General features: G+C 44.2%; 1 protein-coding gene across 1 annotated transcript in view; it reads left to right on the top strand.

Annotated features, from left to right (window-relative positions):
* Myzap (myocardial zonula adherens protein) overlaps positions 1 to 25474 on the top strand; it is an 88014-nt gene that overhangs the window by 62283 nt on the left and 257 nt on the right. The window contains exons 11-13 of the mRNA NM_001033208.4: positions 5213 to 5296; positions 14909 to 15009; positions 24849 to 25474. The exon at positions 24849 to 25474 is cut by the window's right edge and continues 257 nt beyond it. Of these exons, the coding sequence (NP_001028380.1) occupies positions 5213 to 5296; positions 14909 to 15009; positions 24849 to 24945 (282 nt within the window). The 3' untranslated portion in view covers positions 24946 to 25474. The remainder of the gene's footprint in view (positions 1 to 5212; positions 5297 to 14908; positions 15010 to 24848) is intronic.

The following is a 25474-nucleotide window of genomic DNA, read 5'->3' as shown; positions in this document are numbered from 1 at the left end:
GCCAGAGCAGTAAGTGCTCTTAACCAGAGTCATCTCTTCACCCCTTCCCTTCCTTTTAAACACTGGCTTAAAAAGTTGGCATCTTGCAAGATCTCTTTAATGTAAACCATCTGTTCAGTGTGGAGACAGGCGTTAGAAAGCATCATTTTAACCTCAGTTTAAAGATAGCAGGTATGATTACATGCTGGCTAGAGCTGGACCTCAGTGTGACATTTCAATTCAGCCACGAGAATACTATTAGGTCTTGTTGAGGTCACCTATGAAAGTCTGGAAAGTGGGTCCCCTGACTTTTCACTTCTTAACACCCCAGCTTGATCAAGCCCGGTACTTTGGGTCATTTGCCACCACCTGGTGACAGCTAGACCTACATGTAGCTTTCCTGAAGGGTAAGTTACAAGAACAAGTTTTCTGAAGAACAAGTTTCTGAAGGTAAAGTTACAAATCAGAACACCTCAGGCAGTCACTGAGGGCCTCGGTGGTAGAGCAGGTCTGTAGTCTCAGCACTCAGCGGGTGGAGGCAGGGGCATGATGAAAAGTTCAAGATCTTTGGCGTCATAGCTCCTAGCCAGCCTGGGCTATGTGAGATCCTGTTTCAAAATATAAATTGTGACAGAAAAGAGGCACTGAAGGGTAGCTCAGCTGGAGAGTGCTTACCCAGCATGCAATAGGCCTAGGATTGATCCCCAGCACTGCAGAAACCTGGTTTGGCTGCGTCTGAAGGACATCATTTAGCACAGCAACGCCATTGCTTCAGGAAGCATATTTGCCAAACACTTATGTCAGAGGCTCCTGTACCCTCTGAATCCTTCCCACTGTCCTTTCTTCCTCCCCCAAACCAAACGCCTCCTCACGGTGACATCAGCTCTTCCCTTCCTCAAAAAAGCTCCCAGAACATTCTCTGTCATCTCTCCCGATGGTGTCTTCGCCATGGACTGATTTATAGCCATCACTCGATATCTGCGAGTGTGTCTGGTTCTAGGATCCTCTGTGCAGACCAAAACTGAGAATTTCAAGTTCTTCTAAGAAATGGTGCAGTATTCATGCAGAGTCTGTACACACCCCTTTCTGTTCCCTTTAGGTGTCTCTGAATTACTTACAAATCATAATAAAATACCAACACCATGTGAATAGCTTTTATACTATATTATATAGAGAATAGTAGCAAGAAAAGCATCTGTTGATGTTCAATGCACATAATAAACTATTTCTGGACTATAGTTTGGATCTGAGATTATAGGGCCCACAGATATGGAAAACTGAGGTCATTTTAAAAACTAAAGCCTAAGGGCCAGCTGGGTGGTCTCGTCTTCCCATGAGCTCCTCATGTCCCAAGGTCCCTGATACTCTCTGCAACCTGATTTTAGTGTTCAAAGGAAACCACATCTCTAGTTTCCTTGACCTCCAAGCCATTTAAGAGTCCTTAAGGGGCAGGAAGGCTGCATGTTTGATGTCACTTTTTATGTTATTTGATGGATTTTTTTCTCCTTACCAACTATGATCTTTCAGTGAAATTCAGGTGTCATTTTGACTGCTACCTAAAGGCAAGTCTTTTTAGGGCGAGGGACATAGTTCCGTGGTAGAGTGCTTGCCTAGCATGTTCAAGGCCCTGGGTTCAATACCCAGTACCACCAAAAAATAAAAACAAAGCAAAACAAAAAACAGCTACAAGTTAGTTTTAAAAATCTTAAGGGCCAGTTGGTAAAGTACTTGACCTGAAGACATGAGAATATGAGTTTGAATTCCTACCACTCATGAAAAAGCTGGTCATGGTGGACTGCGCTCGTAGTCCCAGTGATCATGAGTTGGGACAGAGATAGGGCTCACGGGGCAGCTGATCTAATGAAATCAATAAGCTCCAAGGTCATCAAGAGACCAAGTCTCAAACATAGGGTGGAAATAAGAGTGGAAGATACCCAGAGTCAACCTTGGACCCCAAATGCACACATACATGTGCATGCACACACACCAATCTGTATCTTGATGCACAAAATCTTAAGACTGTAGGAAGGAAAGACGAAGGAACATTATGGCAATGATTTTTGTAAGCCATTCCTATACAAAAAGGGGAAAAATTACACCATTTGGGGAAGGGGGCACAATCCTACACCAACCTCAGAACTATTTCTCTTCCCTAGTCCCTTCAGTGGCTTTTATTTTTACTTTGGTAAACTTTTGTTTTTCTGTCCCTGGAGGCTTTTTATAAATACACACACACACACACACACACACACACACACACACACACACACACACACTGCAACGTGTTTGTTTCTAGCATTCATGTAATACACTCCATCATGCTGGTATCTCGTGATTTATGGCCGGTGCCTTTAGTGCAAGGCATTAACGTTATTTCCATTTTCTCTCTATTATAAATAATGGAAGCAAGAACATCTCTCTACATGCGGCTTTTTTCCTGTGTTTGAGTTATGTCCTTAGGACAGATTCCCAGGAGTGGGATTAGTGGGTCAAAGGGTCTGAACAGCTTTATGGCTCTTAATATTTATTGCTAAGTGGCCAGAAGGGTCATTCTAATCTACAGCGCCACCTGCAACACATGAACGTCACCCCCTCCCAGGCTTGCCAACACCGGCCTCTTCAGGCGCTGCTTTGGGGGCAGATTTCAGAGGTATTTAGGTAACTTGTTACTCTCTTTAATTTCTATAGTTATTAAAAAACCACTAGGCATTTTACCTTAAGTATATTTATTTTATATGGCTAGTTTTTCTTCCCATAGGGTGATATATTGTGATATCACACACTGAAATTTAAAATATGCTATAATAAAAATGCCAAATGCAGACCCGGGGCACACGTCAGTTGACAGAATGATCACTGACTGGGGCTGCAGGGCATCCTGGGTTTGATCCCCAGCACAGCATAAAACTAAGCATGATGGTGCAGCCTGGAATCCTAGGAGGAGGGTCCGGGTTTAGGTTATAAACTGCATGGAGAGTTTAAAGCCAGCCTCGGGTAGAGACTTGGGCTCCAAATGAGTAAGTGTCCCCGTCCCCCCCCCCCCCAGTGCAAAGAAATCCATCAGCGACGCCCACTGGGCGCATTCTAGGTTCAGCAACTGGCCCATGTAGGGACAGCAGCTTTCTTGACTCCTCTTTTCTCCTATCCTGTGTTCCATGTTAAAGCAAATCCTGGCCCATGTATTTAAGTTTCCTACACAGTGAACAGTGCCTGTCTAAAACGTGCACTTGTTCTAAGATAACCATGACCTCGTCATCACGCCAACAAAATGACAATTCCTTAGTATCAGTAAATACCAGGGTGTTATATGGTTTTCCAACATATCTTTGTCTCCTGCACTGTTCCACTCACCACTCGAATTCTTACATTTCCTCCTCCTCCTCCTCCTCCTCCTCCTCCTCCTCCTCTACCTCCTCTTCTGTCCTCCTAGACCACCTCCTCCTCCTCCTTCTCTTCCTCCTCCTCCTCTTCTGTCCTCCTAGACCACCTCCTCCTCCTCCTTCTCTTCCTCCTCCTCTACTTCCTCTTCTGTCCTCCTGAACCTTCTCCTCCTCCTCCTCTTTATTCTTCTGTGGTTTTCATTTTTTGAGACAGGATTTCTCTGTTTAACAGCCCTGGATATCCTGGAACTTGCTTTTTAGACCAGGCTGGCCTCAAACTCCCAGAGATCCACATACCTCTGCCTCCAGAGTGCCAGGATTAAAGGCATGCACCACTACCACCTGGCTACATTCTTATGTTTCTAAAGTTGAGGCTGGAGAGATCAGCAGTTAACTGGCTGCTCTTGCAGAGGACCCAGGTTCGATTCTGAGCATCCATATTACAGGTCACATTTTGTAACTCCAGTCCCAGAGGATCTGACACCTTTTTCTGGCCTCCTTGAAGAGGTCACATGTGTAATGCACATACATATATTTCAGGCAAAACACACATGCAACAAAAAAATTAATTTAAAAAGTTTCTCATATCAGTGTGTAAGAGAACTTTATTTTTAAAGGTACCTAGACCTCCCCTGGTAGGGTATAGTGTAGATTGTTCCACTAGCCACTTATTTAATGGAGTTGGTTTTATGTTTTCTAGACACAAAAATCATATGTCCAAGTTAGTTTATATTTTGTCCAATGTATCTTTGTGATCTATGCCTATAAATAGAATTTTTAGATCGAATGATCAATATGCATGTGCTTCTCCAGGTGTCACTTGGTCCCTTCCACGGGAATTCTATCACTTTGCACTGGCAGGTTTTTATAAATGGATGTCTGAATGCTCAGACACACAAGCTTGTTGAAAAGGTTAGCACACCGTTGATTAAATCTATATACTGATCTCACTCTTGTTCAAGGCATGACCTGGCACAAAGTACTTGCTTTTAGAGAAACCTCTGTTCTGTCCCAAGACACATGGTTTCTGAATGAAAAGTCAGGAGGAGTCCAAGGTATGTTACATGATGCTACACATGTAACATGATGTCACCAAGGGGGCAGTGCAGCCCACATCTGCCCTGGAGCCGGTCCTGCTTACGGTGGTCCTCATGAGTCCTTAGCCCTCTGCATTCCATGAATACTTTTAGTGATCTTTTCCCCCCAAGTAAACTTTTGACACCTGGTTGGTCAGATACAAATATATTAAGAGAGTTAACTAAATGTTTGAAGTGCACACGTTTTATCAGTCCATGATAGATAATTAATCTCTATTGGCTTGTTTGAGTCTGTCTTGAAGCATACTCCCTGAACCGATAACTTGATAACCTTGTTATCAAGGTCCAAGCAACACAGTCCATGTGGTGAAGCTGGCTAAACAAACCTAACAGGACATCCCTGGGTCTTAGAATCCCCTGCTATCAAAGGTTCTCAGGCCAGCCAGGGATCCAGGAAACAGAATACATACAGAAAGACTGGGATGTAGTTCAGTGGGGTAGAATGTTTACCTGACACGAACAAAGCCAGAATTCAATTCCCAGCACCCCATAAAATAGATGTGGTGGTACACACCAGAAATCCCAGCACCCAGGAGGTGGAGGCAAGAAGATTAGGAGTTCAAGGTCATGTCCAGCTATATAGCGATTGGAGACCCATCCTATCTCAAAAAAGAGAAAGAGAAAGAAAACTAAATAAAAAAGAAATCTGCACACAGGTTCTATGCAAGCCCGTGAAGATGTTTCTGCCCTCTAATTACCCTGCAGTCATACAATTCTACATTTTTGTTTGACGGTTTTCCTCCTGTCTCTTTCTAGATTGAGTCATTAAAGAAAAAAGTGCAACAGAAGCAGCTCCTGATACTGCAGCTTTTAGAAAAAATCTCTTTCCTGGAAGGAGAGGTAAGAGGCGATGGCTCTTTCAAGTTGGTGTCTTCCCTGCCATTAAATTTTATGTTGCTGATCCTGCTGTGGACACTTAATTAAAAATATGGCAATTTCCTGGCCTTATAAAATTGATTGAAGGTTAACTGCCAGCTCCGCAGAGGAGCTCCGACGGCTCCTTATTCTCTACTCTCTCTATGCTCCAGCCTGCTGCTGGCAGCGGCACTTTCCAAGGTCTGGTGGGTCTTCAAGGATTCTCCCAGCAAGCCCAGTATGTTGTCAATGCTCACGAGTTCTCGAGTGTACAGGGCTTTATAACTTGTGAGTGATCTACACAATGCCCCTCATGTGGTTTACTGACGCGACACCCTTTAAAACTTCACAAGAAGGATTGTGATGTCTGTGAAACAGAAAAGCAGAGACAGAAAAGGGAGCTGGTATCACCCAAGCCCACCCAGCCATGAAAACCTGGAGTCCAGTTGGAGACGAGACTCCCAAAATCCAATACTCGTCTCTGTTACCCCTAGTAAACCTATTTCAGAGGTGACTTAGTTTCACCAGCATCTTGGAGTTGCCTCATAGTCTTGCCGCCGGCCTTTTGAAAGGCATTTGGGGGATTTTTGTGGCAGTTCCAGGGAAAGAAATTATGAGTTGGAAGAATCTTGCAGGGGTGGGTGTTAATAGAAGGAGCTGAAATCCATTTTCCCTGTAGGCTCTTTATTAAGAACTTGGCATTGAGCCTTTGCCTTCTTTGACTCCACAGAGAGCTGGTTTGCCAAGCACCTGTCCTTGTCAGTGTCCCTCTGTGTAGCTCTTCCCCCATTAGACACCCAGGGACATGACGGTGACACAAGGGGAAAAGCAAGATATCATTTCCTGAGCACCTACTGTGTGCAGGGCATTGCCAGTGTCTTTCCACATGTTCCGTATAACCTAGGCACAGAGAGTGGGATCTAATCCAACCTAGTGCAACAGTTGGATTGGCTTGTTAACAGAAGGATCAGGGAGTTTCCTTATGTTTATAAAGGAATCATAACTACATGAGTGTGGGACCATCCAAGGAGAGCACACAGGAAATGTCTGGCACAGGCTGGAGAGATGGATCAACCGTTCAAGGCTAGGCTCACAACCCAAAATGTAAGGAAATGCAGAGGATACTGAAAGAGAACTCTGCTCTTAGCTTATTGAAAGGGCAACCCTTAGAATAAATGATATCTTTTAAAAGATGGGACTGAGTTTCCAGAACATCACTTCCTGTCCAGGAAATATATAGTAGAGATGGTGTGTCTGAGTCTAGAGCCTACCTCCTTGCTGTGCCCTTGCAGGCATGATGAGCCAGGTCACGATTTACTTGAATGGATGGACTGCCTGTGGCTGCCATCACCAGGAGCCTTCATGGTCTCTAGGGACCTGGTTTCAGATTCAAGGCCCATGAGTCTTGGTGTCCTGGAGGTATTCCCACTCATGTCTTCCCCTCTTCCCCTCCTTGATCACTGGGCCCTGGACCAGCTGTTTTTTTTTTAATACATTATCTCAAGTAGCCCAGGCTATCCTCAAACTATGTAGTGAAGGGTGACCTTGAGTACCTGCTCCTCTGTCTCCACCTCCCAATTACAGGGTTTCAGGTATGCGCTGACTCCCTGGTTTCCAGCGCTTGTTTTTAAGATTTCCTTCTGAAATCTCAGCCCTGTGTGTACTAGGGGTAGAGGTGCAAATGCATGTCTACCCTGGTGACAGTCAAGAGTCCCTGGAAGTGGTCTATGTGTCCAGAGAGAAGGAGTTTTCAGAAGAAGGGGAAGAGATGCTGGCAGAGACAGAAGCTCACCTAGAGGGCCTCCCATCTTGTTTCTGTCTGTGTTACTCTCCAGAAGTGCTCTCCAGAAGTGTCCAGAGAAGTGTTGTGCATGGTGGGGGTGTGTGCAGGGGTGGAGCTTGCAAGCATATACTTGGTTTAATGCACTGATGATTCAGCTCATGGTTTGGGCTGCTGGGATGTGGATATGACTTGATGCTGAGAGGAGATTCCAGGAGTCCCCAGTGTAGAGCAGGGAGATGAGCCTGGGAAAGGAAGCTCACCTCTGTGGGCAGCCAAGGCTCAGGGCACTTGGGGGTCTCTGGGATATGGTATGGAATCAGCTTAGTTTATTTCCAGAAGACTGAGCATTCTCTAGCCCTACCTCACAGTGGCTGGCATCTGCTCCTGGGGTTCCATCCATTTAGCCACCTGGGCAGGGTCACTTTTCCTGGGATACTCACAGGAAGCCCAGGGTAAAGACTGGGGAGATGATCCGTGTTGGGAGGCTGTGAGCATCAGAGGATGCAGGAGGGTCCTACAGTAACAGCCATGTTCATCTCAGAATGAGATTAGTCTTTCTTAAGCATTTAAACACTGATTATAAATCTGATTAGCTTTCCAGGGCACACATAGCCAGTTGCTCTTGAGCACTTCCCGCTTTGACTTTAAATAGCAGACAAACACGGAAGTCACATGAAAAAGATTAATGCAGATGTACTTAAGTATTCTAAAATATCAAACATCGCAATTTAATTCAAGCATTGTGAGCACTGGGGAGAAAGCTCACTTAGGAAAGTCGTGACCTTACAAATGGGAGGACCCAATTTAATCCCCAGGACCCATGTAACAGGCAGTGGTGCCACTCTGAGACAGGTGATGCCTAGGGTTCCTGTCCAACCAGCCTAGTTCACTTAGTGAGCTCCAAGCCCATGAGAGACTGTGTCTTAAAAGACAAGATGAATGGATAAGCCTAAGGAAGACAGCTGAAGTAGATCTCTCACCTCCACACATATACACATGCGACTGCACATACATGGACACATGCAAAACTGAGATTTATTTTGTGATTTTATTTTTGGTCACTCAATGCCATAGTTCCCAGTCTTGAACTTTATAAATGACAGTGTTTGAATGTGATCTCAAAAGGTGCATGGGTCTGGTGAAACACTAGATTCTGACCCATACTTCCTCATTATCTATATATGACGAGCAGATTATTACACTCACAGCTTAGACTCAATGACTTCATCTTTTAAAGAGGCAGGAAGAAGGAAAGGACTCATGTCACCTCTGAGATTGCTTTTATTTTTAATGTTTGAAAGCTTGCTGTCCCACCCCCCACCTCCACAAACTTCATCAAGTCACTAGACAAGCAGCCGAGACAGAGAACACTTAGTACCTGGTCCTGGGCTCATGGGTGGTGAACTGTTGCTTCCTTCCCTCTCAAGTAGAGAAAATCTATTACGCCTTGGTTTAATCATCCACTCTTAACTAGTGTTTAAAGTTATTAGGTTTACATGCACATATATTCAAAAAATACACAGCAGAGTCCCAAAAGCTCCCTTTTGCCTGGTCCTATCCCATTCTTTTTTCCCAGTTTTTTGTTTACTAATCTTCTGGAGAAGATATAGTCCATTTCCTGTTTCTGACATTTACACAGTGTTCTGGGGCTCGAGAGATGGTGCAGAGGTTAAGAGAACTTGCTGTATTTACAGAGGACTGGAGTTCAGTTTCCAGCACCCATATCAGGTGACTTACAGCCAGCCACCTGTAACTCCAGCTCCAGGCGACCTGATGCCCTCTTCTAGCCTTCTTGGGCACAGGTATACATATGTAGACATATACAGTGCTCATAAGTAAAAGTTTAAAGTTTTTAAATGTTCTGCATCAGCAAGGGTGCTCAATGGGTAAAAGTTGTTCTCTGGGACCCACATTATAGGAGAGAACTGATCCTGCAATTTGTCCTCTGATATCCACAGGAACACACTCACACGTACATGCACACACACATCCATACCAAAAATATAATAAAAATACTTTTGAAAATATTCCCAAAGTAATGAAGCTGTAGTTAAGAGCAGTAGATGCTCTTGCAGAGGACACAGGTTCTGTTCCCTGTACCTACTTGGTGGCTACAACAGTATACAATTCCAATTCCAGGGCATCCAGCACCCATTTCTGGTCTTCTTGGGTACCAGGCACACACTCGATGAGTGCACAGACATGCAGGCAAACACTCATACATATAAAATAAACATGAATAAATCTTTAAAAGAATATGCTATGGACTGGCGAGATGGCTCAGCAGTTAAGAGCAGTAACTGCTCTTCCTAAGATCCTGAGTTCAAGTCCCAGCAACCACATGGTGGCTCACAACCACCTATAATGGGATATGATGCCCTCTTCTGGTGTGTCTGAAGACAGCTACAGTGTACTCATATACATAAATAAATCTTTAAAAAAATGAACGTCCTAAAGTAAAATTAGAGGCCTGGTCTTCAGTGAGTGGCTAAGCCTTCTGGACTGGGCTAAGCCTTCTGGACTGGATTCTGTTTTTTTTTTTTTTTCCTTCCTGAAAATCTTGAACTTCTAGTTATATTTAAGAGTCACAAGAAATGAATCCGAACTCTGGTTTGTATCCATCTTGTCTGTAACATACACAGTGCAGGGCATGTGTCTCTGTGTGTCTGTGGGACACTTCTAGGACTCTCATTAAGTTTCCTGGGTGGCATCGTGGCGGCAGCATGGCTCCCCTCGTGTGTTTTATTGGATGTGTGCTTATCTTGGTGTCTGATTCAGCTCTTGGCCATGGGATTCCCTGAGAGTGTGTGTGTGTGTGTGTGTGTGTGTGTGTGTGTACACATGCTTTCTTCCACATGCCCATGCTAGGTTCATCCTTCCTGGAAGGCTTACAAGCCTCCCTGTCCACACAGTGGTACTCATTACACACACAAACACAAGGTGGTGGTATTTGAAAGCAGGAGAAGCTGACCTCGCCCCAGTCCCAGAGCTTCTACCGAGTGCAGTCCTGGCAACAGACCGGGCTGTTCAGTCATTCCATTTCCCTTTATTAGTCTTTCCAACAGCAATGTTACAAACAGGCATGCAGTTAGGACACAGTAAGCCACATGCCTTAGAAATGCTTCCTAGTCCAAAAATCAATGGGATGTTAACATATCTTACAGTCACCCTACTTTTCTATCACAAGATGACTTTGGATTATTTCCTACTCTTTGAGTCAGGGTCTCATGTAGCCCAGGACGGCCTCAAACTTGTGTAGCTGAGGATGGTCTTGAACTTCTGATTCCCTGTCTCTGCCCCCCGATGTTCTGGGATTGGAGGGTTGTGCTCCTCGCTGGGTTTTAATTTTGCTGCCTTTATTTTCTTTGCCTTCCTTTCTGTAGTTTGGGCAGTAGCATTAGGCCTTTAACAGCTGGCACCTGTACACACACACACACACACACACAAACATGCGTGCACATGCACACTCACATACAGGTGCATGCATGCACCCATGTTGGACGCCTTCCTCCAGTTCCCTCCGCTGTCTTTTAATTTTTAAGACAGGGATTTTCAGTGACCCAGGAGATCCTGGATCTCACTGATTCATCAAGGTCAGCTGGCTGGTGAGCCCCCAAGCTTCCCCCACAGCTGTTTCCTAGCCCTGGCCTTTAACAGGTGGGTCCTAGGGACTAAACTCAGGTCTTCTTGCTTGTAACGCAAATACTTCACCCACTGAGCCATCTCCCCAGCCCTAACGTCTTTTAATTGGATAATTTCTATTAATGTATCTTTAGATGTATTGATTCCTTCCTTTGCCATCTCTATGCTTTCCCTAAGTCCACCTAAGGTTACTATTAATAATTATCATTAATAATTGTTACATTAATGCTATGTTACTTTATAGTATATAAAGTATATAAATATGATATATAATATACGATATATTATGTAACATATATAATACATATTGTAAATATTATAATTAATATTAATTAACAACAACTATAATAATAAATGTACTTCTCTATTCTAAAATTTCCAGTTGAGTCTTTCATGACTCTTCTTTATTATTTCTTTACTAGTTCATTACCTGTGAGCATATCTTCTATTATATCTTGATCATAATTATGGTGGAAACATTCAAATCCTCACCTGCAAAGCCTAGCATCTGGGTGGCATCAGGACTCTTGTCTGTCCATCATAGTTCCCCTATGAACAGGTCACATCTTGCTGACTTTTCCCGTGCTATGCGACTTTGGATTCTAACCTGGGCATTGTGAACCCTTTAATGTGGAGACTGTAGATCAGAGGTTCTCAACCTGTGGGTCTCGACCCGGTGATCTTTCCACGGGGTTTGCCTAAGACTATCTGAAAACACAGATATTTACATCACGATTCATAGCAGTAGCAAAATTACAGTTATGAAGTATCAAGGAAAATAATGTAATGGTTGGGGGTTGACACAACATGAAGAACTTTAAAAGGTTGCAGCATTAGGAAGGTTGAGAACCACTGACTTCAGTTCTGACTCATTGTTCTAAAAAAGTGAGGATCTTTCCCCTAAAAGTGAATGAAGTTGTCTCAGTTCACTTCCTTACCACTCGGAATCATACTTCTTTAGTTCACCCCTCATGGGCATGCCTCATAGGTCTACTGAATCTAGAACACAATCTGGGGTCCCTAGCAATCCCTGCACCGGGTCTCATCTTTCCATTTGTTTCAGAGTCTTGGAGGTTTTTGTCTTTTAAGGATTTATTCATTTATTTTATATATATGGGTACACCTGAACAGATGGTTGTGAGCCTTCATGTGGTTGTTGGGAATTGAATTTTTAGGATCTCTGTTTGCTCCAGTCAACCCTGTTCACTGCGCCCCAAAGATTTATTTATTATTATACATAAGTACAGTGTAGCTGTCTTCAGACATTCCAGAAGAGGGCGTCAGATCTCATTATGAGTGGTTGTGAGCCACCTTGTAGATGCTGGGATTTGAACTCCAGACCTTCGGAAGAGCAGTCAGTGCTCTTACCGGCTGAGATATTTCGCCAGCCTAGTCTTGAAGGTTTAAGGCTCCTTTTCTTGGCCCAAAGAGGGTGTCTGTTCTCCTGGAGCTGAAACTGCCTGTGGTTGTGAAGCTGTTCAACATGGGTAGCCATCTCCCTTGCTTTTTTTTTAACTCTGTCTGGTGACTTCATTCCCTCTCCTGACTCTGATATACCCCCTCCTGGGTTCACTCTAATACTTTGTGGATATTTTTAAAATGTTATCACATTGTTGTCAGTTCTGCTCAGTTATCTGTACCGTAGCAAGACCGAGATCAGCAGGGATGCACATTGTTCCGTTCCCCTTTCTCTGACCACTGCCTTCCCCTACACTGTCTGATATACAGAAGATACACGCTATTTAAAACTGATCCCACTCAGTTTTTATGAGTATTAATTTTTAACTTCTATATGTCTCTGGACATTTGATATTAGACACAGAATGTCTGTGAAATTAAACATTTTGGGGCCACTTGTTCACCCTTTCCTGTGTGCCAATCCAGGCAAATTTCCATCTCTTATGTCCCCTATTAATATATCCTCATCCCGGTTAGTCCATGAAACCTTCAGGACTAAAGTCTTTGCAATAGAGAGGAACAGGCCAGCCATGAGGGCTGGAGTTGTTATCAAGAAAGATCTCTTTTGCCTTTCTCTTTCCTTATAAATAGAGTCCAGAAGAGTGTGCCCTGCCCCAGTAAGCCTTCATCTCTCTCTCTCTCTCTCACTCTCTCTCTCTCTCTCTCTCTCGATTGGTGACAGAGTGTGACTGTAGGTCTGTCATAGCTCATCAGTTGCTAGGGCGTGGTGGGCACATGGTCTCTCTTTACACCATTTCCATGTCTCAGAACCTCACACAGACCAAGGTTTTACACAACAGCTCCTTGGCATTTCTCATTCAGAGGGGGCTACTGAGTGGCAACCTATATCCCTTCAAACCAAATAACCCTGTTTCCCTGGGATTTTTTTAACCCTTCCTTTTTTAAGGGTGTATATGTGTGCGTGCGTGCGTGCGTGCGTGCGTGTGTGTGTGTGTGTGTGTGTGTGTGTGTGTGTGTGTATGAACGATTTGCCTGCATTCCTGTCTAGGCACCATATGTGTATAGTGCCCTGAAGGCCAAAAGAAGGCATTGGATCTTGTAGACCTGGAGTTACAGACAGTAGTTAGCTGCCCATGTGGGTGTAGGAACCACAGTTAAGTCCAGTATAAGAGCAGACGATACTCTTAACTGGTGATCCATCTTTCCAGCTCCTTCCATAGGACTTTTAACATTCCATGTGGCATTCAGTATCTGGGACCCATGCTTCAGCTCAGCTCAAACTTGAGAGAGAGAGGGGGGGGGGAGAGAAATGCTGTGATGGTTTTCTGATTATCTTTTTTTTTTTTTTTTTTTTTTTTTGGTTTTTCGAGACAGGGTTTTTCTGTGTAGCCCTGGCTGTCCTGGAACTCACTCTGTAGACCAGGCTGGCCTCGAACTCAGAAATCCGCTTGCCTCTACCTCCCGAGTGCTGGGATTAAAGGCGTGTGCCACCACACCGGGCCTGATTATCTTTTTAAAGCTCATTGTATTTATACATTTATTCAGTAAATTATATCTTATATGTGTTACTCATCAAGTTTCAAGAATCCAGCCAAAATAATACATAGGGCCTTTATGGTTTTAAAATTGAGTCTATTGTTACCAAAAAATATGTAAAAGAACTTGTTTTTAAAAAAAATCAATTATGGAGCTGGAGAGACAGTTCGGCAGTTAAGAGCACTCGCTACTCTTGCAAGGACTTGGGTTTGGTTCCCAGCACCCATATCAGACAGTTCACGGCTGCCTATAACTTCAGCTCCAGGGGATCTTATACCCTCTGGAGGCCAGCAGAGGGTGCTGGACCCCCTGGATCCAGAAAGGAGCTGAGCCAGCAGCCTCATCCTCAGCTTTCTTGCCCCTTTGTCCTTCCTTTTCCCCGTGGGGCACATTTCCAACTCCTGGGCATCTAATCATTAGCTTATGCAATGTTTGGCTCCAGCTTTAAAAAAAAAAATCATGAGAAGTATACAGAATGCTAATTTTAATCCCAAGGAGCCCATTCTAGTTTATATGTTTGAGATTCTGACTTTTTCCACACCTATGAAATACTAATTATTCAGTTATAGAGGCATTTCCCACTAAATTAAATTAATGGACTTACTCATTTTATAGCTTAGTAAGGGAGTGTTAAAAGTTGACTTGCACCTTATTTATAATGCCAAAAAAATGTGATAAATATCTAACTGCCCATCGTATAAGACTGGTGAAATAAGTACTGTATATCCATACAATGGGATACTGTGATTCAGTTAACATAGTTTGTTGACACAGAAAGAAAAGTAGTAAATTTGGGGAGACATCTACAACACATTAGAGTGATTGGAGTGTGTGTGTGTGTGTGTGTGTGTACGAGCATCATGTGTGCTCGTACACACACATGCAAAGAGCTCATATGCAGGTCAGAAGTAAGATCTCTCCTTCCACCATGTGGGTCCTGGGGTTCAAACTCAGGTCATCAGCCTTGCTGCAGTCACCTTTATACACTGAGCCATCTTATTATCCCTACAATAAATTGTTGATTGAAAGAAGAAGATAATGCTATAGCATAACAAGCGTGTTATTTTCATTTATGCACAACTTGGTGTGCATGTGTGCACACATATGGAGAGCTTTGTATAATGATGGAATTGACATCAACTCTGTAAGTCACACCTTGTGATGGGAGTCAGTGCTATAGGCTTGATTTACTAAATCTACTTTCTTCTCAATTCTAGAATAATGAACTACAAAGCAGGTTGGACTATTTGACAGAAACCCAGCCCAAGACTGAAGTGGAAACAAGAGAAATTGGAGTGGGGTGTGATCTTCTTCCCAGGTATTTAGGAATTTCCTGTTTTTCCGACCAAAGAAAAAAAATCCTTCTTTGACTTAAGAAAAATATTTTCCTGGGCAGTGATGAACAGAATCGAATTCTTCCTATGAAAAATGCAGCTTTAAAGCTAAGTGGTGACTTCTGAGTAGGCGGAAGAATTGTGTGAGGTGAGGAGACAGTGAACAAGAAACAGAGGAAGCCATAGCTATCAGTTACTGCATGCCTTTGTTCATTCATTCATTCATTCATTCATTCTGCAAACTGTTCCAGAGAGCTAGGTTACAGAGAGAAACAAGACTTATTCCTGCCTGAGAGTAGAGTATGGAGGAGGCACCGGATATAGGATGGCATTAATAACCATATTAGAGGCTGTGCTGGGTACCTTAAAGGGGAACATCCAAATGAGGAACAAAAGTCATTTATTCCTTAGTACCATAGCTGAATAAGTTCAAACGTCTGGTTCGAATCTGGTCCATTATAATGATCTTAGACTGTGTGCTGGCTAGTTCTAGATCAACTTGACCCAAGCTAGTGTCATCTGAGGAGAGGGAGCCTCAGTTGAGAAAATGCCTTTAGAAGATCTGGTGATAGGCAAGCCCATAGGGCATTCTCTTAATTAGAGATTGATGGGGATAGGGGGAACCCAGCCGATTATGGGTGGGGCCATCCCTGGGTTTATGGTCTTGGGTTCTGTAAGGAAGCAGACTGAGCAAGCCAGAGAGAGCAAGCCAGTAAGCAGCACTCTTCCACAGCCTCTGTGTTAGCTCCTTCCTCCAGATTCTTGACCTGTTTGAGTTCCCGTCCTGACTTCTTTTAATGATCAACCTTGCTATAGAAATGTAAGCCAAATAAACCCTTTCCTGTCTAAGTTGCTTTGGTCAACTGCAAATGATAACTCTAAGACAGACTATAACCCTGCCTTTGACCACCAGCTTCTTACTAGGCTGACCTATTGTTCATTGTTCAGCTTCCCACACAGAGGTCTGTGTCCTGTGAAAGCTGAACCTGTGATTTAGTGTCCTGTCTCTAATCGGAGCAAACTTGCCATGGCTAGATGCTCAACTGTGCTCAGCCCAGGGGATGCTAAATAATAACTTAATGACCTGTGGCTTGTGATTAAGGTCTTCAAAGTCATGAAGTGAGAACAAGAAAGGACTCTTGTTATAGGTGTATGCACTTGTGTGTTGTACTGTGTTAGGCAACAGTCGTCCAGAAAATATGTCAGATCCTGGGACCTTTCATAGTAACATCTGGTGGGAAGGAGTAACCAGCTGATTGCCCAGCTGGGATGTGGAATGCCTGGGTCTGGTGCTGTTAATCACCTGTAGCCTGGCGTCTAGGAGTTCTTTCTATGCTGAGGCCTTGGCCTCCCCATCTGAGAAGTCAGTGGCTTTACCAAGTCTCATAATGTGATACGGTGAGACCTCATTTTTCTACTTTCAAATCTGTGACTGATGGGTTCTTATTGATTAAATCCAGCCATTTGCTGCCGTCTGAGGAACTCACCAGCAGCATTGTTGAACTTTCTCTGTCAGTTTTCTGATGTCCAGGTAAACAGGCAGTTATACCATTCTAACAGAATTAACAGAAAATGCTTTTTTCAAAAAAAGGTAAGAATGCATAAAGTAGATTCAACATCTCCAACATAAGACACAATTTACTTGATGAAAATATAAGCAAAAGAATGACTGATTGTGTGGGGACCCTTTTGAAATATGAGTAATTTGGCCATTTCCCTCTTTCTCAGGCTTTTCAGAAACCAAGTGTCTCAGCTCATTCTGTTTCCCCACATCGTAAATCTTGTTTGGCCAAGACGGGCACAAAACCATGTCTGAAACCAATAAATTGTTTGTTTTCTGATTCCCACATTTTGGCTTAAAACAAGCTTTTCAATTTGTACACCCAAGGATAGCCGGAGGCAAACTTTTATGGCTACGTTATGAAACCACAAAACAGTTTTCATAATGGAAGTGCTGACAGAGCCTTAACTTATGGCCGCAGTGAACCTGGAAGGCATGTCAGAATCGAAAGGCAGCTTTTCCATAAATGTAGCATTTGGGTTTCCCTCAGGATCCATTGTGGCGGTTTAACTGCTTAGGTCAGTCAGCGGAGGAAATGAAAGCTACATAACCACATTTCCGAAAGGGCAGAATAATATTTCACCCGTTTCCTCTCAAATATTTATGAAGTGCCTACTATGTGAAAAGCACCCCCAGGTCATACGGGTGAGCAGAGAGGAGCTTCTGCACTATCCCGAGGCAGGGTTTCCACTGGGCTTCTTACAAAGACTTTGCCCTGTTGTGGGGGGTTTCTGGGGAGATGTGGAGGATGGTGGGGGAGGAGGATTATTGAGGTACTCTCTGGGGAGCATCTTCCCTCCCCACAGCCTTCTTAGCTCCAACTAAACTAAGCCAGCACTTAATTTTGAATGTTGGACTCTAAGTAAGACTGGCTTAAATAGAAGCCTGTGGGCAAAACCAGATTGGAACCCCACAGTCGACATGAATTTCTACGTTTCAAAGGAAGCAAATCTGAGGCCCAGAGAAAATCAACAACTCTCTTTTCTGGAAGCCGCACAGCCAGGGGGAGACCGAGTTTCTATGGCTGGGTACTGCCATTTGTACCTGAAAGTGACTCAGAAAGTTGAGGGCGGCTGGGCTGGTGAGATGGTGCAGTGGGTGAAGCTGCTTGCCTCTAACCCAAGGACATGAGTTTGATCCCTGAGACTCACATTGCGGAAGGAGCCTATGACCTCCGTGTGTACACCTTGGCACCCCACATGCCCATACACACAAGGGAGGGAAGGGAAAAAGCACAAGGTTGCCAGGCTGTGGTAGGTGCGTCCTGAGAAAAGTCTTTTTCTTATGTGGGCTTCGAACTTAGACCTAGAAAGGAAAATCTTCCATGAGATCTTCCAGAATATTTTTATATTTAAGTTGTTTTTAATTATTTTTGTTTCACTTATTTCCTTATTTTACTTACATATTGGTTTCATTAAGACAGGTGATCATGTATGCCCTGCTGGTTTTGAGTTCACTGTGTAGCTGAGGATTCCTGATCCTGCTGTCTCTGCCTTCCAAGTGCTAGGGCCCTGGGTGTGAGCCACACACCCGGCTCAGAATGGTTTGTTTTGTTTTCTGTTTTTTGTTTTTTTTTTTAAATACAGCCTCCTCCACAATGTTTTTGCTCAGAACATATTGAATTTAGCCTCAGTGACACAGAAGTAGTCTGTTCGTTCTCCTGCCACAAAGAGCTCAGCTGTATAGCACAGAGGAGCAGTTAGGGCGCCTGAAAGCCCTGCCCTGCCCTGCCAGCCACTAGCTGACCTCTGCCTTGGGCAGGTTGAAGCTTGGACACATTCATCCTCAAAATGGGAAAGGGGATGATAGACATGAACTGTCATGTGTGTTGTGTGAGGATTAGATGAAAAGACGAGCAGGTACCCTTAGTAAACCATAGCCAGTAGGGGGTTGGAGGGATGGCTCAGCAGTTCAGAGCACTTACTGCTCTGGCAGAGGCTGGGTCCTAGCACCCATGTTGGGTGTGGCTCACAACCACCTCTCACTGCAGTTCTAACCAACCCCATCCAGCCTCGGCAACTACTGCATTCATGTGTACAAACTCCGATACAAATGCAAATACAGATTTTTTTTAAAAATAGACATTATTACATTTAACTAAACCCCAAGTCTGGTTTTTAGATGTAAAACACACTGTATCCAATATAAAAGAGTTTGGGTTTACTAAGATGGTTTTGTCAACTTTTATAGGTAGTTATCAAATGACTGGTAGCCTGGTCAGATAGATATACAGTGCTTCAGTGTTCCATGAGCCTCCTCTGTTAAACCCTCAGTGATTTCAGATCCTCCAGACCCTGTGTAAAGTAGAGGGCCTGGGCTGTCCCAGAGCTCTGTCAGCTGGGACACAACAGTGATCCTTGTGTGTTCTGGGCACTGCGGGCTCTCACTGTGCGGGGCAGGAGTTTGCACACTCACTCCCTACACCTGCAGAGGTCAGGTGCCCACTGCTGCCCCTAGAGTGTAACTCACAAGTAACAAAATTGCAATGACCTCTTCCTTAGTCATAATGGCACATCCCTCTTCTAAGGTACCCCTTCACACTGTCCCCTTTCCTGCCAGCATTATGAATTCCTGGGAATGGGGATCCAGAGTTGCTCATCCTGGTCTAAGGTATTAGTTGTCTGATTGCTACTATAATGTACTGCCTGAGGTGAAATAGAAATATATATTGTTGTTGACTTAATTTATTCCAAGATCTTTTGGAGAGGGCACTGCATGGTAGAGCAAAAACTGTCTACAGCATGATCCGGGAAGCAGAAATAGAATAACTTAGACTAGGGTTCCACACCCCCGCAGGACCCCACCCCCACCATTACCTAAGACTTTCCTGTGAGGCCACGCCTCCTATGGGTCCCTCCCACCACTTTCTAGCAGCTCTCTAATAGGGCCAATCCTTTGATTCCTGGGCTCTTTGGGAAGCAAGCATCCAGACTGTAGAATCTGGTATTCAGTTGATGCTTAATAAGCATTCTTCAGAGGAATATGCAAGTAGTCTATAGCATGTGGGGATTTAGGAAGCTGGCCTGTGTTATACCGGGGTTTGCTCATTCAGCAGAGGACTTAGAAGAAGCCACACTGGCTTGTGCTTCGTTGCTCACATTTGTCAAGCGTGCCAACAGAAGGCTCTGTTCCTTTTCCTAGTCACTGTCTCCCTAAGACATGCTCGGAGTGGTGCCTGTGGACTAGGTACTCAATTCATCCCTGTGTAGTACCGTTTCCCTATGCTCTTCTATGGCGCACCAATGCTTACTCTTTAGAGGACGCTCCTCCCTCACTCTCTCATCTTCCTGGCCTGCCCTCCATCTTCTCTCATGGCATCTTGTTGTCCTTAGAGTACCTGCAAAGACTGTACCAGTCCCCAGTGTTGCCCCCACCCCACCCCACCCCTGCCCCGGCCCTCTGTGGCTGAGCCTTTCTGGGACATAAGCCCTCATTCCTTAAAGCCTCTGGCCTCTGGAATCCTCCAGCTGGTGTCTGTTTGGTCCTCTATAGACGATTTCCAGGCTAAGTATCATCAGCCTGTTCTCCAAAGGCAGGTTTTTTGTTTTGTTTTGGTTTGGTTTTTGGTTTTTTGAGACAGGGTTTCTCTGTGTAGCTCTGGCTGTCCTGGAACTCACTCTGTATACCAGGCTGGCCTTGAACTCAGAAATCCACCTGCCTCTGTCTCCCAAGTGCTGGGATTAAAGGCGTGCATCACCACACCCGGCTCAAAGGCAGTTTTTAATCTTGGCTAAAATGCCTGCTGTGTATTAGACCTTGGATCTGTGTCTTGGGTCTGCCAATTGCCTTTTGAGTGACTTTGAGAAAATTCTGCATTCTTGAAGTCTTCATGTCTCACCTTGAAAGGGAAATTTTGACTGGAGAGACTGAGGCAGGAGTATTGAAGTGAGGCCACTTAATGAGACCTGTTTTTAAAACCAAAATCAAAATTAAAGGAAGGAAGGAAGGGCAACTTGGCAGTCCTTCTGTTTTGGGAATTTTCTCTTCTTTGGTGGTTACTAGGTTACATATACGCATCCCCACACATAAGTTTCCAATGGCAATCCAAAGTTCTGTTCCACCAAAGTTCCCCCTGGAAGACCAATGAGTTTGTTGCACTTACTTACAGACCGTGGTTGGGGGTTTACTGATAGAAACATGGGTGACCCCAACCAGCAACACCAGAAAGCCATCACTCAGCATGCGTAATAGCTTCCCCTACGGCCACACAAATAGAGCCCCCTTCCCCTAGCTTTCCCAAGCCTGTGTACCCTAGCTCCACCCCAAGACCTGGTGGACACTATCAAGTAAGAAAGAATTGAATATAGCTGGTTACAAAATAAAATGGTTAGATACTCAGGTGAAGGGCCCATGATCCTCCCGGCTCTCCTCTCCTGTAAAGAAGGCCAGTAGTCACCCAGCCCAGTTGTGATGACCCCGTGCCAGCAGACACAGCTGAACTTGGGAAGGTAGCAGCTGTTTGGCTGGAGGCTGCTCCCGTACAACAGCTCCAAAGGTTGTCTCCATGTAGACAGCTAACAACACAGGGCCCCCCAGCCCAAGCCCTCAAATGTTCAGAATCTGGGTGTTTCCTCCATTTTTCCATGACCCCAGGACAGTCATATCTCATCCACAATTGCTCACTCGTGCTATCACTCTCCTTTCTGGCATCCTCAGAAGTTGCAGTTCCTTGCTCTCTCTAGCCTGACCAACACCCATCTTCCCTCCTTGTCTCCAGTTTCCTGTCCCTCCTCTCCTCCTCTGTCTCATCTTTTCGTTGCATTTGTTTCTAGTGAGCAAGGGTCTCATCACAGAACAAGAACATGGGGTGTGACTCACTGTGAGTTCAAGGGTTTTTAAACACATCTGTTTTTGACTCTCTGTAGTTCAGTTCAAGGGTTTTAAATACCAGTTTTTGTTTTGTTTTTTGAGATCAGTTTGAAAAGTATGATACATATTAATTAGTCATTAAGAATGATTAAGGTCATCTGGCCTCTGAGCACAGAAAAAAAATAAAAATGAGACTTCTTTCTTCTACCTCCCCTTAGTGAATTGCAACCTGGTTTCCAGTAAACTCTTTTTTAAAATTTAGATTTACTTTTTTAAAGAATTTTTTTAAAGGTTTATTTATTTATTTTATATGAGTACACCGTAGCTGTCTTTAGACACACCAGAAGAGGACATCAGATTCCCCATATAGATGGTTGTGAGCCACCATGTGGTTGCTGGGAGTTGAACTTAGAACCTCTGGAAGAGCTGTCATTGCTTTTAACTGCAGAGCCATCTCTACAGCATCCACCCACACCTCTTTTAATTTTTTTGGATATACCTATTTTATTTTATTTATGTCTTACCTACATATGTGTGCACCACACACATGCTTGGTACCTATGGAGGCCAGAAGAAGGCATCAGATCCCCTAGAACTGTAGATACTAGTTACAAGTCACCATGTAGATGCTGAGAACTGAGCCTGGGTCCTCTGCAAGAGCAGCAAGTGCTCTTAACTGCTGAGCCATCTCTCCAACCCCTTCAATTATACCTTAGTAGGTCCAATTTGGCGGCAGATATTCCCATGGCCATGACTACCCTGTATGTAGTAAATGCTTTAAAGGCTTGTATTTTCCTGTTTCTGTTGTAGAGAGATCAAAATATACAGTAGATCTTTGCCAAAGCTTTGGTGTTTTGTTTTTCTTTCCTAATTTTTTTGTTTTGTTTTTATTTTGTTTTGTTTTTATTTTGTTTGTTTATTTTTGGTTCTGTTAATGCCCTCAGCCTCCAGGGAAACTGCTCCTCTGTGGAATCAGAAAAGACTAGCAGGACCCTAATTGTGTTTTGGCAAACAGGCAAATTTCAGTTCTGTGACTAAAATGACTTAATGCTATTGAAGTCCTATTGCATCTTAGTGATCAGCTTAATAAAATGCCCCACCCCCTGCATTTTTGAAAAGTTGGGATGTGAGTGCCTGTTTTCGAAACCCAGAAGGTACACCTTTATAAATATTTCTGCATTTTATGAGCTTTTAGGATATTGTCACAGGAGACCATTTCTGTTGCATGGAATTTTCATAGGAGTTGGCACACAAGGCCATCTGTTTTCTGCCCCTGTTAGTCCTCTAACCTACCTATCCAGGTCGCCAGGGACTTCTTCTTCTCCAGGGATTCCTGTCTGTGCTCAGTGACACTGGGAACCACCAGCTCCTCAAACTCACTCTGGTTTCCATCCTCATGCCTGTGTGGACCGGAAGTTACAAGCTCAGCCTTTGTGAGTTGCTAATGTCACAAAGATGAGTGAGACATGGTCTTCACCCTGAGACCTAGCTATGGACACAGATTCAGATTACTGTGAGAGGAGATACCACTGGTGTGTCGAGCCTAGGCAACAGTCGTTCGCAGTGTGCCTGGGGAATGAAATGTATGGAAAAGACATACTGGATTTCTATTGTCTGGCACTGTACCCGGGGAAGTGTGAGCAAATGTCTACTTACCTAGCTGGGGACCAATGTCAGAACAAAGTGAAGACACCATCAAAGTACAAGTTAATGAACCAGTGAGTTTTATTGGCATTACTTACAGGAGCAGAAATGATTTGCCAAAAGCTCACCCCAGCATAGGTAACAAACAGTTCATGAAAGCTAGAAAGCTAGACCATACTACACAGCCTACAGGTAGCTCAGCAGGTTGGACTATGTCCTTTCTAGGTAGATCAGATGGTCTGAGCTTTTTTTCACAACTAGCCTGGGCTTCTCTTCCTCCCCTTCTTTTTGTTTTTATTTTGAGATAGAATCTTGGTGTATATCTCTGGCTGACCTGGAACTTGCTACGTAGACTAGGCTGGTTTTGAACATGCAGAGAGATCTGCCTACCTCTCTCTCCTGAGTGCTCAGATCAAAAGCATGCACCAACCATACTCCCGGTTTTGGTTTCCTGCTTCTCTCAGGAAGTTTAGCTGATCTGTGAGTGTCTGTTAGCTGTTTTTACTGCTTATATATGCTTGAGGCATCATTGGATCTGGTCAGTTTCAGGGACTTCCTGAAGCCTTTGAGTTGCTTACTTCCTGAGCTTCAGGGGCTACCTCAAAGGATGGAATGTTCACCTCTCTTTCAAACATTCCATGGTTTCACCTCCTTTCTCACATCCTGTGTCAATTAAGCTTCCTTCCAAGATGGAAGATTTTAATCTTGAAGTAAATGACTACATAACTGTCTCCCAGGGGACACCCCTGCCCATCACCCTTCTGATACAGCCCATGCCACTTTGTGGATAACTGGACATTGGAAGTTAGTGGCGAGGAAGTAGACTATTCTGCTTCCTGTATACTCAATCTTTGTGTTGTTGGGGTGAAATGTAACTGAGGTACCTTCAAGCCTCAGTGGCTCACCTCCATATCTCCATTGTCACAGTTCAAGGAAGGTGGGGCTGGTCCTTACTTTACACAGTCATTCAGGATTCTAGGATTCTTCTATGAGTGACTTCCTTGGGCTTTGGAGTCTTCTCGGACCTACCTTCCCTACCCAAGCCCTTACATAAAAGAGAGGAGAAAAGCCGGGCGTGGTGGCGCACGCCTTTAATCCCAGCACTCGGGAGGCAGAGGCAGGTGGATCTCTGAGTTCGAGGCCAGCCTGGTCTACAAAGTGAGTTCCAGGACAGCCAGGGCTATACAGAGAAACCCTGTCTCAAAAAACCAAAAAAAAAAAAAAAAAAAAAAAAAAAAAAAAGAGAGGAGAAGGTGAACATGTAAGATAGTATACATGGTTGTACCATTTAAGCCTCAAATGGTATGAATCATTTCTGTCCATTAGTAACACGGCCCACCTAATTGCAAAGGAGACTGGAAAAATGTAGTTATATATTTGGACAAAATAAACTAGAAGCTAAAGATCAAACAAATTTATTCTCATGCTGGAGGCCGAGAAGTCCAAGACCAACACACCAACAGATTCAGCATCTGGTTAGAGCCTGCTTCCTGGCTCATAGCTGCCCTTCCTCTCTCCTCTCTTGAAGCTCTCTAAGCTGTCTTGGAAGGACACTAATCCTCCTGCTGAGGGCCCCATCCTCCTGGCCTCATCACTTCCTGGAGACATCATTGTGGGGGGTGGGATTTCAGCTCTGAATTTGCAGGAACACAAATATACAGTCCATGGCAAATCCCTTTTGTAGTGTTTCTGTGAAATAGGCAACTGCATAATTAATCACCCCATTCTTAGTTTTCAGTGCTGAGTTCTTACCACATGAAACATGTGAAGGATTTTTATCTCATTTTCTATTTTTTCCTCTTTTGTCAGCCCAACAGGCAGGACTCGTGAAATCACAATGCCTTCCAGGAGTTACACCCCGTACACGAGAGTCCTGGAGTTATCCTCAAAGAAAACGCTGACTTAGGCACTCAGAGACATACGCCTCTTGCGGATGCTGCAAAGCCCTGGAAGCCTGTGACTTAAAAGTCCGGAGAGGGTGGCAATTGCTTCCTCGAAGACATGGTGTCACCTTGAATAGGAATCTCAGGCAATCGAGACAGAGAGAGCCAGCAAGGGCTGGTACCTGAGGTCATATTTCAGACACCCACCTGACCCTGCCACTCACAGCCGTCGTTTGTTTTCCATGGATGCAGAAGTCCAGGTTTCACCATCTATTTTCTGTTTTACTCGATTTTGGTTTGGAGGGAAAAGGGCATTAGTTTAAAATGTCGTTTTTGTTACAGCACAAAGGTTTTGTTTACCCGTCAAGTATTAGCAGCAGTATTTCTCCCACACGGAGAAGCCTGTGCACAAGTAGCATGGGCACCTGGAAAACTTGAACCTGGAAGGAAAGATTCCCAGCATGCAGTGCTCTCTCCTCCAGGGAGGAGAATGTGTGCTGGGCTATGGGAGCCATGTTCAGAGATTTGTGTGTGTGTGCCAGAGTAGCTGCA

This window comes from Mus musculus, chromosome 9 (genome assembly GCF_000001635.26).
Source record: "Mus musculus strain C57BL/6J chromosome 9, GRCm38.p6 C57BL/6J".
Lineage (NCBI taxonomy): Eukaryota > Metazoa > Chordata > Mammalia > Rodentia > Muridae > Mus > Mus musculus.
This window is presented reverse-complemented; position numbering and strand designations above follow the sequence as displayed.